The 20,401-nt window shown below is 35.2% G+C and overlaps 1 protein-coding gene across 1 annotated transcript in view; it reads right to left on the bottom strand.

Moving 5' to 3' along the window:
* Window positions 1–20,401, bottom strand: part of TRDN (triadin) — a gene marked incomplete at both ends in the record, with an annotated part of 325,418 nt that overhangs the window by 189,721 nt on the left and 115,296 nt on the right. The window contains 2 exons of the mRNA XM_082855419.1: window positions 7,055–7,114; window positions 8,194–8,253. Coding sequence (XP_082711545.1) covers window positions 7,055–7,114; window positions 8,194–8,253 — 120 coding nt within the window. The remainder of the gene's footprint in view (window positions 1–7,054; window positions 7,115–8,193; window positions 8,254–20,401) is intronic.

Raw genomic sequence — 20,401 nt, 5'->3', positions numbered from 1 at the left:
GCATTGAGCCCAAACACACTTTTTCATTGTTCAAACCCAAAGCTAGAACATGGGGGATTATCTCAGAGATCCCACAGCACATTATGACATTAAATCCCTTTTACTATCTCTGAAGCATTTTAGCTTCTATCCGGCTAATCCAGATGTGATATAAGAGGTAATCAAGGATCATAGTAAGTAACAAGTCAGCCGACTTTGCTGTATTGTTTCATTACAAAATCACTTACCCTCAAAAGAATAAGCAACTATTGTCTTGCATGATTTCTATGACTACAAAACACTTCAAAATGGATTCTCTTGCCTTCAAAGAAATTCAAGCATTGTAATGTTTTTAATATAGTCAAGCTGCCATCATCTGAACTCTGACTTGCAGTCTAGTCTATCTGGGAACTAAAAGCTAACTTGAAAGTAATCTACCGTTGCCCTGTAATTTTGGAGCGCCCCGAAATCAAGGCTTGGAATTACTAAGTAGATTAGGTCCTATTTGTGCCAAATTCCCAATTATTTACCTGTTGAACAATTTTTTAAATAATTTCATCTAGAATATACATTAATATAATTGCCCAATATCACTAAAAAGTGTGTGAAGTACCTGTATATTATAATTGATATTAACTGGGAGATTACCACAGAATATGTAGAATCCCCCCAAAATTATTCTAGATTTCAAAGTGTCTAACAAATAATGACAAGCTGATGCATTTGTCAAATCTTGCCCAAATGCTTATGTACAAAATTCAAATACAAGATAACTTTCTACAATCAAGTGCTTTTCAAATAGAAAAAGATGGAATGAGCATAAAAAGCTATAATCTTCTCAAAATACAAGTCTAGAAAACAGAATTTTACTCTTTTAAACTGAAACTTAACCATGAACACATATGAAAGATACTATATATTATCTTGCCAATTATATCTGTACATATAAATATTTCAAAAAGTTACTTTTAAATACAAACCAATGTATTTTCATGGTCTGTAATCTGCCACGTAAATTACTTTGAGCTCTAGTAGCTAGAACAACTTATTACCAAAGTTTTATAAAGTAAAACAGATGATAGTCTATGTCTGGTAGGCATAGAATTTAATGATATGTTCAAAGCTATAAGCCTCTATAAAGGATTTTTTGCAATTTCTCAATGACAAAAGAAGATCCTATATAGAGGACTCAAGTAGCTAAAGGTTTCAGTTTGTTCAGGATTTAACAGTATCTGCCCCATACAGTAATTGAAAATATTCTATGGTAATAGATATGATTGTGTCATTTAAACAGCACAAGCTTCATGAGCTTTATACTGGATTAATCTGATCTGGTTAACTTATCGCCACAAAAATATTTTAATGTAAAGTTCTCATGGGGTATTTTAACTGAATGAATGATTCTTTAAACACATTGCTACAATACATTCACAAACTTACCTTTTGCCATTAAGTGAACATCAACAACACTTAGATATATCTTTTTCTAAAACTGAGCCTTTCAATTCAGAATGTATTTAGTATTGGAGTTTTAGTTTTATCACAACAGCCTCTTAATCTTATATTGTATATCTTTCTAAGATGATCTAGACGAATTCCTCTTCATAACTGGAAAACACCAACTTTTTATTGTTGGAGTGTCTGTGGTGTTATCTCAGAAAAATGCAGATTATTTTTTCCCCCATGAGCTCATCAAACAATGAATTCTAAATTATCTCTTACATTTCCACTTATACTTCATCCCTTTAAGCATCAATCTCTCACATTCTGTTTATGTTTATCATAAATTCACCTTCCAAAGCAAAACTAAACAAAAAAGTCTCTTTATTCCTTATACAGCCACACACACACCAAAAAAGAAAGAAATTCACTACTTTCTTCTCATTTTTGGATTTCCATTCCAATCTGGCTTTATCTCTTCTCTGTGCTTGTCTTTTCTGCCCTCACATTACAACTTCTAAGTAATATTCACCAAGCTGATAACTTCTTGCTTCTTGAAACATACATTTCTGAAATGTCTCTATTACCAAACTCCTTTGCTTTTCCTTTAACCTCTCTAGCAATTCCTTTCAGCCCCTCTTACTTGATTTTCCATTATCTAATGTCTAGATGTTGGAATTCCCCAGGTCTTGATTCTGTATTCTATTCTCTTTTTCTTCTGACACAATCTCTCTGGGTGATCTCATCTACTCCCAGAACAATAACTGTGATCTATATGGATAACTCTCTCTATGGATTCACTTCAGAATCTCCTCTGAGTTCCAGACCCATATCTTTAATTGACTGTTCAGAGTATGTGGCTGTGGATTAATGTCCTAGCCCTGACATTTACTACCTCTCAATTTTATAATGAGGGTTACAATAGCTTATTTCCTGATTTATCATAAAGATTGAATGAGTTAGTATGTGTAAAGCACCTAAAATAGTTCCTGATACAAAGTTTGGACGATGCATCACATACACCTGAAACAACACACTCAAAAGGAAGCTCTGAATTTTTTCCATCACAGCTGTTCCCGTATAGGCTTCCCTATTTCAATAAATGACACCACCTTTTCATTGGTGCACCTATTCTCTTTTCTCCCTCTAACCTATTATCTAAATGAGAATATACTTGTATTAAACACAAATCAAAATATTTTCTCCATTGCTGATACCCTTCAAGAGTTTCTCATTACAATTTTAATAAATTCAAACACCTGCACATGTCCCTGCATATCCTGACCCCTTGTATGTCTTCTCATACAAATCACACGTATACACATACCACACACACATGCACGTACCATATTCACACATCACACAAAGATGTCCCAACCAATGGCTGGATCCTTCCAATACATCCAATTCCAATTTAAATGTCTCTGAGAGAGCCTGCTGTAACAAGCTTTCTATCTAAATAGCTCGCTGTCCCCACCTATTGTTTCCATTGTCATTGCCCCAAATTTGTTTCCTCCATGTCCCTTACCCCGAGTTGTCGACATTATATCTTCTTAGTCACTGTGTGCCTCCCGTATCAAACTGCAGGTCTCGTTAGAGTAGGGCTTATGTTGGTTTATCGACCTTTAAGTGTACTCACCCCCTAGCACAATATAATAGGCATTTAGTGACTATTTCCCGTAAGAAAGCATGCAAGAATAAATGAATGAGTGAATTAGTCCTTTTCTAGCAGCTTATTTCAGAAAAGCTAGTCTGGTTTTTCAGGATCCTTCTTATCATTTATACTTTTATTTAGCTAATTCTTGGGGGAAAAATCATGCTGCTACAGTTTAGGTAAAGAACAACATAAACTACATTTGTGTGTCTTTTGAGCACTTTAAATTGCCAAATTGTATCATGTTGCTTGATTGAGCCATCTTTTTCAACTTTTAGGGGAACTCAAAGATAGGTTTAGTCATTGTACAATTCAGGTCTTCAAAACCATTTCGTATATGAATTTTATCTTCTAAAACGTTTCTGTAAGTGTCTTTATTATAGATACCTTGGATAGCCTCTTTCTACTTCCATTCTACCCTCCCTCCAGTTGGAAAAATTGCAGTGCCAAAAACCTGTCTTCTAGACTCCCAGCATATTTAATTTCATCATTTAGATGCACCTATAGGAGACTGAAAAGCAGGAATGCTTTAGCAAACAAGGTCGCGTTGATGGAAGTAAGTGGCTGAGGCTGGCCTCAACATTTTCAGTATCTAGTCTGTGGGTGCAAAGAGGCAGGTGTGGAGGCAGCTTTAAAGAACAAAGCAGCTTCCTGGCCAATGGATAGTCCTGGGTGCTCAATAATGGTGTAGTCTCCTGACATCAATCCTCCTAGCCCTTTCAACAGTTGTGTGTGCATGCAGTTCCCTGTACAGAAGTCTCTCTGCTTACATCATCTAGAGTGGTTTGTATATCTAGCACGGAAGTCTGATACAAACATAGGAACATGTTTTTTAAAAGTTTTTATTTCCTTTCTTGTTTGCTTTTTTTTTTCATAGCATTTCTTCAGGGTAAAACATACCTCATAACATTGTAAAAATATCTTGGTGATTTTTCTTTTTCATTTCTCTCAATGTTTTTAAATGACATATTTGGGCTTTTTTTTTCACCATGGACAATTTCAAATATATACAAACAAGAAATTATTATAATGAATCTCAGTGTACCACTTACCCAATTTCAATTCATGGACTGGAGATTTTATATCCTATAAAACCCCACCCACATTTTCCCTAACAGATCACTACCAAAGTGTGATTTACAAGTTTCATGCAGCAGAGGCTCTTTTCTCAAACCTTAGAACTTAAGCCTTAGATTCATTTGCACCTATATAATAATAAAATATAAATATAGTAAAATAAAGTAATAATATAACATAAAAATACATTATATGTTCTATAATCATAAATAATATGAAAGTTATTATAAATGTAATAAAATGCCATGATAAAACCCATATATTAAATAAGCATCTAGGCATATTTTACGTCTTGTAAATTTGCTACTATTTGGGACTACAGTAATGATATCAGATGTTCTGCCATATTCCTCTGACTACGTTAGGAAGAAATAACATATGTATCACAGCTCTTCAAGATTTCAGGTAATTCTCAATTTTCTCGCGTAACCTCTAGAAATTTTTACTACTTTCATAATAAGTTTCAAACTGGCTATTTCTAAAGCATATTGCTCTCACATGAAAATATAGTTGGAGAATTATTAAACTCTAAAAAGAAACATGAGTTAGAAATCAACACTAATTGAATCTCTCTGTCTCTCTCTCTCTCTCTCTCTCTCACACACACACACACACACACACACAATTTTGAGTATCTGGAAATTAAGAGCTTGCAAACTAATAATTTATGCATATTTTAATCAGGAATTTGAACTGATTTATAAGAGCCAATGGTTTTGTGTATTTAAAAGTAAAAATGACATATAAACAAACTGAAAACTGATTCCAAGAAGGACAAGCTTGTTTTTCAACACTTGCTGAGCAGCCCTCCCCTGATGTGCTGTGCAATCACCCAGTTCAGTCTCTGCTTCAATGGCTAAGCACTGGCCTTGCAGGAAGGGATATTGGCATAATCATTCCTCTTGCCAGTGGTGCACAATCTCACTCTGACATGACTGCTGGGCTAATATCACAGGTCTCCCAGTAGCAGAGAAGTATCAGATTTTCCCATCACTCTCTGAACAGAAAAGTGGTGTGCCCTTCCCCTCAAAAACAAAATTCAAATCAAAACAACCACCACACACACACCATTGTGTTTTGCCAAAAGCATTTTTCATGATTTTGCATTTTCACACCTATGATAAATACTTTGACAATTACAATTCAAAACTTTCCTCTGCAAATACTTTAGTAAAACTGATGGCCCAGGAAAAACTTGTTTCTCTTTAGCACTCAATCATATAGCTGTCACAGATACAATGACCCAAGCAACCAGTTTCTCAGCATGATCACGTGGTCAGAATTGTGTTTTCACTTTCTTATGATAAGATACATATTTCACCAGGAGAATAAAGAATGTTTTAAATAAACAAAATAAATGAATGTTCAATAATAAAATTAATAATAATTCCAATGCAAAGTAATCAGTAATCAAGTCCCAAACTCAAGAGAACACATGGCTGTCTCTTCCTGGGTATTTTATGAGCCATGCAATCATGTAACTCTCAGTATTTTACAATATTTTTACCCCACTTATAGCATGATGTAGGGATTTCCTGTAATTCCTATTTGCTACTTACTAAGAGTAATCAATGTCTAGTTTGCCATCTTATGACCTTCTTATTCAGCGTCCTTCACCACATTTTTTTTCCAACGTATGCTATTACTTCTTAGGAAGGGAAGTTTTCACTAATGGCATCCAGCCCAGTCTGCTCTCTCCACACCATGTCCTACCTTGAAGATCTCTTCAACTTCACCTTCATTTAAGCTTACCTATTGACTCAGTTTCTATGACAATGTTTTCAGCTTATTATCACACAGGGAAGATCTAGAAGTCTCATTCACTTTAAGTGTTAATAGCTGAGAGGAATTCATTTGTTACCCCATGCACACAGGCCCTAAGAGATTTGCATTTTAATAGAGGACAATTCTTTCATAACTCAAAGGAATGGAATATCTCTAATGGTGGAATTTCAAGCATCACTGACACTAATGGAGGAAATATTTGGGGTGAAAATACTTATCACCAAACAATAATACTTGAGACAACTACGTATCTTTTCACCTAGATTTAAGCTTAACTTGAATAAAAGCAGATATTCATGCTTGAACAAGAGTAAAAGCAGAACTAAATTTAAGGCAAAAATCTAAGCTGTTTCTTAATGGAATGCATTATTATCTTTGCATTCTTTGCTTCTTATCTTTGCAAAGTGAAGTTATACCACGTATAACTCAATTTCATTATGTCCTGAAAAAGATGGCCTTAAAGTTCTCTTCACCTTCACCAAACTTAGACAGGCATCTTCTTGTCCTTTGGCTCCTGACCTCCCTTTTCTTAGAGCATTTACTTTAGAAAACTTGTACTTGTAAATTCTCTCTCTGATCTTTCAAGATATAAATTTTCTTAAAAGCCTCCTGCCAGCCTTACAACCCATGTGTGCCTTTCTCAGAGGCCTGGGAGCCGCCCCTTTGAAATGTAATCATCAAGAAAGATAGTACTTCTATCTCCCAGTTTCTGTGGGAGGGTAGGAACCTAACTCCCTTGGGTGCCTTGCTCCAAGTTGTAAAACTACACTCTTGACATGAAAATAAGAGAAAGTTTTCTCTTCTTTTGAGTAAGGCCAATCAGCAAACACAGATGGCCTACAATCCTCCCACCCCTTTCCAGATCTTAAAAACTCTTCTGCTTTTTGTTTCAGTGAAATTGAGTTCAGAATGAGTTCTGGTCTCTCTCCCCTATTGCAATAGCCTTGAATAAAGTCTGCCTTGCGTGTTTAACTTTGTCTAGTGCAAGTTTTGCTTTGACAGCCTGGACATGGACAGACTTAAGTACCTATATTCAAATTGTTTACATTGCCCCAAGATTCCTTTATTAACAAACATCCTGAACATAATCTGACTAAGGAAGCAAAGAAAGTACAATACCTTTTTTCTTTACATCCATGGCAGTTTCCTTCTCAGTTTTCATTTTGACATCTTCTTTTTCTGGTAGTAAAATGAGAAAATTATAAACATCTGTTTAATTATCATATATTTCAGGGCACATTTTACTGCCATTAACATCCAATTCACCTTGTATAGAGTGATTCTACATTAGAGTCACAGTCATGTCAAATATGAGTGAACTAGCACCTTTGTAACAGAACATTGGTTTTGGTGTGCTATCCCTTCAGGGAAGAAGCAAATTTTTGCTAAGGTAAAAAAAAAAAAAAAAAATTTCATGACAGTATGAACATTAGATGGCATTGTTAATTATGATACAATTCAATAGTTTTTCTAAAGGACATTAAAAGGAATATATTGAATGTTCCCTGGGCTATCAGGCCACTGCAAGCATGTCAGAAGCTGAGAAATCTCTTGGGCTCATTTGGGACTTCAGATGTGCTATTTGAAAATAACCATTCAAAAAAGAACAAAACATAGCAAACCAACTAACTACTTTCTTTCCCATACATTCAATAATTTATTTTATTTATTTATTTATTTATTTTTTGTGGTACGCGGGGCTCTCACTGTTGTGGCCTCTCCTGTTGCAGAGCACAGGCTACGGACACACAGGCTCAGCGGCCATTGCTCATGGGCCCAGCCGCTCTGCAGCATGTGGGATCTTCCCAGACCGGGGCACGAATCCGTGTCCCCTGCATCAGCAGGCGGACTCTCAACCACTGTGCCACCAGGGAAGCTCAATAATTTGCTCTTTTGATAGACAATTTTATTAAACTAAATTAATTGGATAGTAAACTTCATATTCATATATGTAATCAAGTAAAGTAATGAAGTAGAATTGAGCACCACTCCTAAGAAAGAAAAAAAATAATCAGTAACAAATTTTTAAAGTGTTTAGGCTTGAATCTTCTTTTAAAAATTTATCAATCTCTACTTTTTTGGAATACTAACAAATTAAATATATAATATATTTACAAATATATAAATATAAATTTGTTTGTTAGTAACAATGACAATAAAATTGTTAAGGGGATTTCTTTCCTAGAAAACAGTAGCTTTACCAGTAATATTACAAATGGATACTAATTAATTTATGTGTTAGCTTTTAAATTCCTTACCTTTCTTTTTTGTTTCAGAAGTCACTTTATTCTCAGCTTTCTTCTTTTCTTCTTCTTTTTCTAGAGAAGAAATTTAAAATATTTCCTTTAGGAAAATTTAGTACAAAAGGAAAATGAAGTTTTGAATGAAGGATTACCATTAAAGTCAATTCTGCCTCCAGATAGTTTTGTGACTTTGAGCAAGTGATTTAATCTCACTAAGCCTTATTTTCTTCATTTGTAAAGTAACAGTACTTCCTTCAAAGTTAGATATGTTTTCAAAGCATTCTGCACAGTGCCTGGCTCACAGTAAGTGCATAAAATTGTGGGCTGCTAATACTGTTTACAAAAAATGAACAAGATAGTTCGAGCTTTCTGAACCAAACGTTTGTCTAAAGTAAGATATTAATGTTGAAAATTAAAATATAATTTCTGAGAAACAATGCTGCAGGTAAGCTAAAAGAATTATTTTTTGTTTTCTTTTCATATGTTCAGTTTCATTAGAAATAATACATTAGGCCATTAACAATATCTATTTTGATTTAACTGTTTTTCAGATCTGCCTCTTGTCGACAGACATTTGGATTCTGGTGACATTTATCTGGCACCATATTGGGGACATAACTTCCACTGCCCTTTCTGAGTGGCCATATCAACCAGCGTGCTCAGACTATATTTGCACTCAGAGGTTGCTGTTAAGTCTGGATGACACATAGAACAGTTTGACAGTTTGTGGTACCTCTAGACTTCTTTATGTAAGATTTCTGTTTCAGAGATCTAAGAAAACCTTGGTCTGAGGGGCAGAGGGAACTTCAAATGCTGCCCAGCAATAGCCATGTAACAACTAGACATCCCCGGACATTTTTCTGGTAAGTGTTCTCATTTTAAATAACAAAGTCATGTAGAAGTACACAGTTGTTGAAATGGAATATTCAGTACTGTTAGGTTTGAGGCAGCTACAAGCACAGTTAATGTTGGAAACTGACTGATATTTATCTTCAGTTAGTAATGCGATTTACCTTATATATGAAATACTTTTCTCTTTGCCATTTGTCTCTCCAACTCAAGTATAAAATGACAGGCATTCGAAGATGTTCATTACCCAGAACTATTATGAGATTGTTACTATGCTGAAGAAATTCAATGTGTACTTCTAGTATCAATGCTTAAGTTGCCTACTAACGATGGCATCTTATTAAATATAGGAATTAATCCATTCCCTTAGGTATAGAGATTTTTTACCTATGAGATCAAAGCCAACACTTTCTTGCAGTGTCAGAAGTATAATTTACAAAGAACCTCTTTTCATGACTCCTAGAGATAAGTTAGTGTTGTAGGGAGAAATATATTCACACTCTGTCTACAGTGTACCTTTACAGCTCATCCAGTCAGAAATAGAAAGTCAAGAAGTCAGATTTTGATAGTTCTAGAGTTAGAAATAAACAAATGGAATTCTACTTTGCCTTTTCCTAAAGGTTTATACATATTAAATATGGAAAACGTCTTTAAAATTCTGAATAAAGATACTTTTGATTTAAGTATCATTACTTTCAGCTTCTGTGGGAGAAATTTTATGTAGCAAGGACTTTTCCATCTTATCTAAATAAATGCATATGCCAGACAGTTGAATTGGCATTTGCTAAACATCACCATGTGATGTCATGTGCTAGGAAAGGAGTTAATTAAAATACAGATTAATTGTAAATATTTCTTAGCCTATATTAAAAATCAATGCCATAGCCACGATAAGATCACAACTTAGTATCCAACTTAGTATCCGAGTCTCTAAGTTTCATAATGTAGAGGAATAAATATTTCATTTAAAAGTTCGTGCCAATTAGTTAATCTTATATTAAACTTCAGAAGGAAAGTAGGTATTTGAGGCCAGAAGATGGAAGACATTCTTTTCATTTTTTTAAAAGAGAATTGTCTTGTGTAATAAATTCTACCCTTTATATTAATATAGCTGGGACTTTATTGTGGTGATACAGTATTCTTGCCTTAGTTCAGACTGATTAATGCTTCCATTATACACTCTGCCTGTGATTATGGCCATACACTGAAGGAGTCATGAATAAGAACAGAAATCCACAAAAAGCAGGTATAAATAATGTACTTTAATAACATTTTTATGAATTAGACTTTTAAGCCGTCATTATGGGACTCACTTTATTCGTGGTTAATTCATTTTAAAACATCAACTTCTGAAGATTCATGCATTTCTTCAAGCACGACTGTCTATTCTTTAGGTGATTTGGCAGCAGTGAAATTAAGCTTTTCATTTATATAAGGCACAACAATTTAATTATATCCTACTTGGATATAAAAGTAACCCATGCTTCTTATATGAAAACTCTCCTTCCCTTGACTTTTTTCTCCTTCAACAGTCAACAGTACTCCTCCCTTTCCACTTGACTGTGCACCCACATATCCAATTTCCTCCTCATCCTCTCTTCCAATTTGTTTGCTGTTTTGTTAGTAACAGCTAGAGAAGAGTTAGGACATTTTATATCATTGATTTTCAGAGGGTTCACAATTAAGTGTGTCTATAGAGTGTGAACTTATCAGCATACTGCCTTTCTCTGAGAAAAGTGTCATAAGCCCGGAAATGACGGCTCTATCTGGCAGGGATCACAGGAAGGGCTGGCTGAGGGAGAAATCCTCTCCACAATGAGCAGCTCTGAGCCACAAATATGTTATTAGCTTCTGCATAAATTAACATCAGAAGAAAGAAAAATTAAATGACTTACTTTCTAAGCCCTTACAATGGGCTTTTCTCTTGCTTTTAAATGTTTTTATGCCATCTCAAAGCCAGAGAATCCACAATAGTTAATTATAATTGTAAAGCTTTTGAAGATGCCTGTTCCTAGCAAACCGAGCAAACAAATGCAAATGCTTCATTTTCATCTTATGTTTGTTCCTTCCCTTTTTGCCTTTCTACTGTACAGATTATCCAAAATTTACATGCTTTTCTTCTAACTCACTCTGGCCAGGGTTGATGTATTCTTGGTCCCAGTCAGGTTCCCTTCATAACAACTCATTCTAGCACACCTCGTCACTGTCACCTTGTTTGTAAAGAGTGGCAGAAGCTGGCCTGGAACCCCAGTCACAGTATGATCATGGAAAATTTCACATAAACAGATAAGTTCAATTACACCAATGATTATCAGAGTTCTCCATTGTTATCTACAGAGGGGAATGGAGCAAGAGAGAAAGCACTGGTGCTAGCATGGGTGACCTTGGTCTGAATTCTGTCTCTAACCCCTTCTGGCTGTGACATTGGCAATCTGCTGTGACACACTGAATTTCATTTACCTCTTTTCAAAAATGCAATAGTAAAATCTACCTTGCCGGCTTATTGTGAAGAAACTGAGCAAAAGTGCCTGGATCAAAGTGGATGTTCAAAAAAAAAATCACAGCAATAACTAGCTATTACTATATTTTAGAAACAATCAAAATCTGCCTACATGTACTCTTCAGTAATTTTTCTAAGTGTGACATTTATTAATCTGAGTAAATGCACATTAATTCTTATTTTTCTGTGTTGAGGGAGGCTGTATCAGGAATATTTTATATTGTGAAATTTTAAGAAAAAAATACTCAAGTAGGTATTAACATGTTTATGAAGGGGCACTGTGCTGGAATGAAGTGGATTCCAGTTTCAGTTTTGCTATAATTAGTAGTTTTTGCCTAATGCAACTGTAAGGGAATCTTCTGTCTTCAACCACAAAAATCAGGGGAATGAGTAGAATGTAGTTAAGTCCCTCTTCACCTGTCTATGCCTTTATTCCCCAAATGAAGTATTTATTTCCTAATTTTTCTGAGAACAGTTAACGTAAAAAGCTTTAAATCTGTAAATAGCTGTTGTACACTCTCTGGCTTTGCTATGGCTTAAAGAATTTTAAAGCTAGAGAAAAGTCCATTTTTAAGCCTTAAAAATGAATATGTTTATATGCATGCATGGATATATGAATACATATATATGTGTATATAATGTCAAGTGATAATAAGGGTCAGAAAAAAATAAAGCTTGGTTTAGTGGATTAGAGCATGCGGGAGCAGATCAGAAGTGGCTTTTTCTTTTAAGGTGGAACGGGGGTAAGCCTTTCTGAATGAGTACCATTTGAAAAGATTCTTGAAAAAAAGTAGAAGAGTTTTGGCTATTGAGGAGAAGACTTCTGCAGAGGAAAAATATCTGCCAAGACCTTGAAAGAGAAGCGTTCGAGCTATATTCAAAGAAGAGCATGGAGACCAGAGTGGCTGGAGCGGAGGATGCAGGAGGAGAGTGAGAAGAGGGGTGGCCAGCGATGTAGCAGGGGCCAATCACACAAAATCCTGTTCATGATATGAATTTTCCATTTTGTTGTGAGTAAGGTAGGAGGCTGCTGAGAGGTTTCAAGCAGAGTAACTATACTGTGATAAATTACGTTTTAAGAGGAACTTTGGCTGTTGCTGACTGGTTGGAGCCAAGTACCCCACTGGATTTTTTGATCACACTGCGATGAAGAAGACTAAGAAAGTAAAAGGATTCAGTACAAATATCCTTCTTCATGTTTTCCTCTTTTTTCCCAAAAATTTCCTCTAAATTTTATTTGGGACTCTTGAAAGAATGTAACATTATAGAAACATGGTGGGAGTACCTCAGTTTACATTGTGCTTATGTTGCTATAACAGCAAAGCTCTTCAAGGACTTCACTTGAGTTATCTGGCATAACTAAACTGGTTTTTCAGAATCTGAATCCAGTCTTTGCCTTGACTTTTCCTTTAGGGAATGCTGAATTATTCTTAGAAGTCAGCTCTTCTCATTATCAGCTACTAACAACAAAAAATTCACAACCAGAACTTGTAGAGCATCTTCCACTGACTTCCCAGAGACTTTTACATAAACAATTTATTCACTTAATCAACCCATGTTTAACCTTATGTCAAACCCTTTGCCAGGGTCTAGAGTTTTAAACTATTCCTTGCAGGAATTTTAGGTATGAGACTAAGAAGGGATAAAGTTTACAATTACAATATGGACTTAGGGACATTAAAGTCGGAGTCTAAGGGAGACAGCAGAGGCCCAAACCCAAGAGCAAAAAGTGTGAGAGATGCTCCAGGGAAAAATGGTATGTGAATTCTGAACTGAGTATGGCAAGTGTTACTATCAATGCTGGCTGGAGGGACTGAGGTGCCTGCTGAGTGCCCAGTCCTGTCCTGCAGATAAAGGCTGACAACTCTTAGTGATACAATGCCATTCATGAAGTAAACGTCCCAAAGAACTCCAGAGCTAATCAGTGTAAATCCAAACGTTTTCAAGATACCAGACTACATACAGTTCTTTAAGCTTCAAAAAAGATTGCGGAGAAGTGATCTCAATAGTTATTTTATGTGATCAGAGCAAGGCAGAAAAAAAATGTATTAGTTTTGGTTTAATCACACTGATTTTAAGGTGATAGGAAGTTATACTGTAATAGAATGTTATTAACAGAATACAGCACATGACCTTACAAGCATTAGTATATACTTAGTTCTGAGATAAAAGTCAACACATCCTTCAACCCATGAGAAAATGGGCTCAGGAAAGATGAGTAACTTGCCCAACTTCACAAATCACATAAGTGACAGACAAGGATTTAAAACTAAGGATCACTGCAAACTCTGATCTTTCCTCTACAACATGGAATAAGAAGTTTGAGGTAGACTTATTCTAACAAAAAATTGCAAACGAACTGAGGCACAGACAGAAAAGTGCCATTTTCTACCCTCTCTTTGTGACACTTATCTTTCAGCTCTCTCAAGCCAAAGTTCTCTGACATAACGACAATTTTTTTGTTTCTGAATTTAGTATGCAAAAGGGAATGCAAAGAGAAAGATTATTTGATACATTTCAAATTGCAAAAAAGTTTCTTATGTTAATTAAACTTCATATTTAAAGTGGATAAGGTAGATTTCTCCCAAACCTTTCAAAAATGATAAAAGCTTTTTAGATAAGTGACTGCATTACTTTTGAATGGATTAAGTTTATATAAATGAAGGTGGCCACAGCTCTTCTTTTTCTTTCTGGTATTTATTTTTCCTCTCAGTGCTTTTACATTTCAGAAAGCAAATGCTCAATTAAAGTTTACTGACCTTTACGCTCAAGTGAGAAGCTCTCCATCCACACAACTCATCTCTGCAGAGCTCCAAAGAGAGCATTTTGTATTTTGTTTTTCTTGGATTTTTTCTTTTTTGGGTGCTGCAGCCATTTGGAGACTTTCTAAAAACTCTTCTAACCCTAGTAAAATTTACTTTTTATGCAGAACCATTGCTTGCTCAAGATCTTTTATTGTAAACTTTTCTAATGCGTCTTTCTACAAGGGTAAGGAAAATATAAATATAAGATTCATTTCTAATAGCTGTTCATTTTCAAAATCATATTATTTACATATAATTACTTTTTTCATATTTTTATCTATATGCTTTTTCTACATTTCTCTGTAGTTGGAAATGAATTGCAAAAGTACTTTGTTGCATTTAAAATGTCAAGAATGAATAGAAACATCAGAAAATTGAGCCTTTCCTTTTTGTGACTAAATTATTGATATTTAGGGAAAAAGTTGGTTATCATTCAAAATCAAAATATACATTACTCTAAACTATCATTTCAAAGATATGGCTATTTTTATAACAGGTCTTTGAGAATTTAGGGTTTGAGTTACTAAACAAATTAGAAAGACTCAATTACCCAAAGTTACTGGTATATTGGGCACATTTATAAGTCTGATGCTTAATTGAAGCCTTTTATCTTAAAAATATGCCCAATAGATATCAATATTCATAAAGGAAATAAATGCCCATTCAAAGAGTACAACTTTTCTAGTTGTAATTGTTTTAATATATTGAATTCAGGTTTATTTCAAATGATGGACTACATAAATTCCCTCATCTTTCATAAATTATACCAAACCATTAACACAATTTTTGTCTTCTTCCTAGTATAAGGTCTATTCTAGTAGATTAAAATTTTTTACACAAAATTCTCACATAATTGAAACAAATATCTGTCACTGTTTATTATGTGAACAATTGCCAAGACCCCTTACTCCATTTGGATAAAACAGATCTGGCTTTAAAGATGTAGCCACTTTTCTCATCGGTTCTAGAGAGGATGAATAATTTCATTGGGAATTCTAATAAACTTATATAATAGAAACATTTAGGTCAAGCTGACACAAATAGCAAATAAATGTTTTATGAAGAAAAACTGGTACTTGTAAACTAGAGTTTTGGAGGGACCTGGTTCTTTCTTATAAAATACTTCAGGAGAAAAGTCTGCTGGCACAAGAGGGTTCCAACTAGAATTTCATAATAAGAAAGCTATTAAAAATCACATTCACTCTTATTCACAAAACTTCTCATCCCTAACTTTCTCTTTTGTCAAAATGTAGGGGAAAAAACCCCTAATTTTTAATACCAGCATGAAAGTTATAAAAGATCTCTTAAGAAGGAAGCTGGCCCTGATCAACAAAAAGCTCCTTACCCTTCCCTGATTCTTGGTTGTCATCCCTTGATCTCCAGAATAAAAATTTATTGCTACTAGACAGTCAAATCAGACAGACATCCCTCGCCATATTGTCAGATGTATAGGGGAAGAAAAACAAAACTTCTTTCTCTTATTATGGGAAAAAGCTAATGATTTCCCCCAAAACTATTTTTAATCAATAATGGAAAATCGAGACTATTATAACAAGAGAGAAAAGTTCTAAGTTTGGAGATGCAAGTTTCTAATGAAATATATTTAATGTCTACTAAAATGTATTTATATTTCATAATCTGTGGAATATATTTCTTTACATTTTCCTTTTTCTTGACACTTTTCCACCTTTTTGTCTGTTTCTTTTTTCCCCCTAATTTCTCAACAGTCAGTTGTTAAGACTTATCTACTTTTCCATGATTCTAAGCTGAATTACCCTTGTTCTAACATATTTATTACCCCCAACAGAGCTGAGTTACCTCATGCCTAGCTCTGCACAGTGCTGCAATCAAAAGAAATGAGAGTCTAAAATTCCAGGGAGGTTTGAAGATAAGTTTAAATCTTTTTTGAAGTCTCTCAAATAGCTAATGTTGTATGACCCAAAGCAAAATGTTCTAAAGGTTCTCTCCTTACTGGAGCTTCCCAATCCATCACAGCATTTCCTCCCAAAAGCTTCTCTCTCCCAATGGCACGCTAAAAACTTACTTCAGCCCATGCTGACTCTCCTATTCCCTTCTCTTGACCTTTATTCTCACTGTCTAAATCTTATATTTTCTTCTGGGTAATAACCCTTCCTATTCAAACATGAATTAATTAATTATTTGAGCCCCTTCCAATTTTTTGGCTCACCCAGCATATCCTGAGTCCTGAGCAGAACATAAACACTCAGGAGCTGACCAGGCATACCTAGAATATTCCTTAGGCAATAAAGTGGAGGAGAAAAGCTGTGAATACTTATGTTAATATTTGTGTCCTCATCACACATGTAAGAAATAATTAAAAAAACACTTTTACAAATCACTGAAAGGTGAAAGTTAAATACAGTTTGTAGTTTAGTTACTAGTGTACCAAAGTTAATCTCTTAGTCTTGGTAGGTGAATCATGGTTTTATAAAATTCTAACATTAGAGGAAGCTTGCTGAAGAGTGTATTAGAACTCTGTATATTATCTTTACAACTCTTCTGTAAATCTAAAATTATTTGAAAATAAAAAGTTTAAAAACAACAAAATATTAGAAATATTTCAAGACTCTAAAATAGAGGATTCATTTTTCCCCTAGAAGTAGTGATTAGCCCCAAAGGAAATGAAATAAATATGTAGAGGGGAAAAATGAGTGAAATAAAAGCCTCCAGCATGATAAAATTTTGGAGGTGGAACAAACTTTTGAGATCATTTATTTCAAAAAATATAACTTCACAGTTGAAGAAGCTGAGTCTCAGAGAGGTTAAAAAACTAATATGAACAATTGAATCTTTAGTTCAGAACTCCTGATTGCTATACCCTCATTTATATGTGGCAGAGAGAAAACTTAGAGGCAGAAGCAGGTCACCATGATCTTCTAATTGACAAGCCGAAAGGTTTCTGGCCAGTTTTGTCTTATCCTTCTCCCTGGGGCTCTTGGCCCTGTTGTTCCCTTTCCTCCCTCATCTTTTCATCCTTGGTTTTCTAGTCTGTCTTCTGATGGTGTTTGTGACGGTTAATTTGACTAGGCCATAGTAAGAGTCACTTGGTCAAAGACCAGTCTAGATGTTGCTATAAGGTAGTTTTTAGATGTGATTAACATTTAAATCAGTAGACTCTGACTAAAGTAGATTACCAATCAGTTGAAGGCATTAAGAAAAAAGACTGAGGTCCTCTAAGGAAGAAGGAATTCTGCCTCTAGCCTGCCTTTGGACTTGAGAATACAGTATCAACTCTTCCCTGAGTCTCCAGCCTCTGGCACGCCCTATAGATTTCAGACTTGCCAGCCCTCAAACTCACATGATCATGTGAACCAATTCCTTAAAATAACTCTCTCTCTCTCTCTCTCTGCCCCCTCCTCCCCTCCCCGCTGTGTGTGTGTGTGTGTGTGTGTGTGCACGCGCATGTATGTGTGTGTGTACATACATCATATTGGCTCTGTTCCTCTGGAGAACTCTGACTAAAACAATGTTGTTCCCCACATTTTCCTTCTTGGATGCACTAAACCTCACTCACACTTATGACTGACCTGCCATTCAGTTATATCCAAAACTAAGATTTGTATGATACAGGGTATTTTTAAGATCAATTGCTCCTTGGGAGCTCAATAAGTATTACTGGGAAAAGAAATGTTTCTGTGACCACTGAGTTTAAAAAGAATTAAACAGTTTTCTGACAAGAATTTCACGGCTCTTTTAACATACTTGTGTACATTGTGACTGTCCAAAAAGAAAATATGATGTGGACCCAAAGTATTATGTTGTAAATTTTTTTCACTAACAATATCATAGAACTAGAATTCCCCATAACATACTTCAGGAAATGCTATGCTTGGAATAAGCTTATGACTTCAGCCTCTGCATCTCTCTCATTTGTGAACTCCAGACTTCTATCTTCAGTTGTCTGCTGGAGATGACCACTTGTGTGAATCCCACTCAACATGCTGCCTGACATGTGGCAGGGTCTTCATTTTCTCTCCAGGTCCAATATCCACCCTGACCTTTATGGATTGTGTTAACCAAGGATTAACACAACCTCTGGATTCAGGTTAGTTTGGCCAATGGGAGCAACATCAAGAGCTAATAGAGCAGGAAAAAAAGAGAGAGTTGGGCATGTATTCTCCAATTACCCACCCTGGCTCACTGAGAATATTATATATATCATTTTACAGATTGTTCATGATGTGTTCTTCTACTAAAGGACATAGTTTTGATTGGGCATCTCTCTCCTAGAGTTACAAGGTTTGGGGGTTTATAAGCCACTCTATTCCCCTGCTTCCTCAGGCCTAGGGCTGGTAAAGGCTTCCTGCATTGGCTAGCCTTGGGGTGCTTCACCATAACTCTGCTCAAACCTTTATAAATACTACATTCATTAAATACTCTTAATCACCCATTTTGAATGGTCCAGGGACCCTGATGCACCTAGCAAGTCTGAACTCATTATCATCTCCCCAAGCCTGTTCTTATTCTTAAGTGCCATTCATTTATCCAGGTCAGATAAGACTTTAGCAATTATGCTCAGCCCTAACTTTTATTGCTAGTCTACGATAATGGAATAGACTGATCCTGGGAGTGACACACCTGGATTCCAATTTCAATTATACCACTGTTAGGACTGTGTTATCTTGGGCAATTTACTTGATTCCTCTGATCTTCTCTGTAAAATGATATAAATCATTCCTCTGATCTTCTCTGTAAAATGATATAAATCATATTCACTTAAATATGATTGTTTAAGAGAAAAGTCACATCATTTTCCCCCATGAGCAGTAGCCTCCTAAGTTTTTCTTGTCTCCAAACCCCCAAGCCCCACCCCTCACCATCCACACTTTCTATAGCTGACACAATGATCTAAAATGCAAATCTAATCATACTACCCCTCTGCTCAGTTGTTTTAGCAGGCTCACACAGTCTCTGAGGAGGTGTAAATGATTCAGTTGTGTGTACAAAATTCTTTAGGATATGACTGGGGTCCTATATTAAGAAATTATATAGAGTTTCATGTTTACTGACTAATGTCATTAATGAAATTACCATATTATCTTTACAGATACCAATAAAGAATTAACATAAAAATTAATGATTTACTATATATACAAGAGATATTTCCTGATTAAAAAAATGATAATGATAATAATAGTAGCTAATGGCTGAGTACCTAATTGTGCTAAGTTGCTATATACCTTGTTTCATTCACTCCTCATAGCAAATTTCTAAGTAAAATAGGTACTAAAAGTAGTATGGTTTATCTATATTATCAAAATTTATAATTAAAGGTCAATCCCATTAAAAATTGCCCAAGGATATGAGTTTATTTCACCTCAGAACAAAGAAAAATATTGCATTGCCCTAAAGTTCAAGATTAACTGTGTCATAGAGTTAATGGAATAAGAACCTGGGCCAAAATTCAATTTTATTATTTTATGCTTTTTGCTTCTCAGGATATGTCTCAATGAAGAGCTAAGACAATAAAGTTCTCAGTTTAATAGAACTGTAAATAAAACGTTACTAGCTCCTGTAGAACACTGTCCTCGAATGCACCCTATGGTAAGAAATCATCTTGTAGTAAGTTTCCTATATTGCTCCTTTCTCCTGTGCACAAATCCTACCAACTTATTCTTTATGGCCCAATGCAAATCTTGTGATTTCACCTCATAGCCTTGCTTCACACGTATATCATCTTCCTCCTAACTTTTATAGCCCTTATTATCTGTACCACGCACTTTTGAACTCCAGAAAATAATGCTTCATGGTATTATCCATTTCATAGGGACATGCCTGGTTGGCCCAAGTGTGACATCTCTATCTAAGCCACGGCCATACCTTCCTCACACATCTGTGGTAGCTATTTAAACACTGTGCCAAGCCATGGAGTCTTCACTCTGCTCTTAATGTAGCTTACTACTAATGCACCAACCTGAAAAAAATAAGCTTGAAATATCTGGGTGTGAAAGCGGAAAAGACCATTTAAATTCAGTCCCCACAGTTGACAGGTGAAGAAGTGGAGGCCCTAAAAAGTGAATCGATTTGTCAAAGATAATACAACTGATTA

The sequence above is a fragment of the Leucopleurus acutus genome (assembly GCF_964270905.1).
Source record: "Leucopleurus acutus genome assembly, chromosome: 15".
Taxonomy (NCBI): domain Eukaryota; kingdom Metazoa; phylum Chordata; class Mammalia; order Artiodactyla; family Delphinidae; genus Leucopleurus; species Leucopleurus acutus.
Note: the sequence above shows the minus strand (reverse complement) of the source record. Positions and strands in the feature narration are given on the sequence as shown.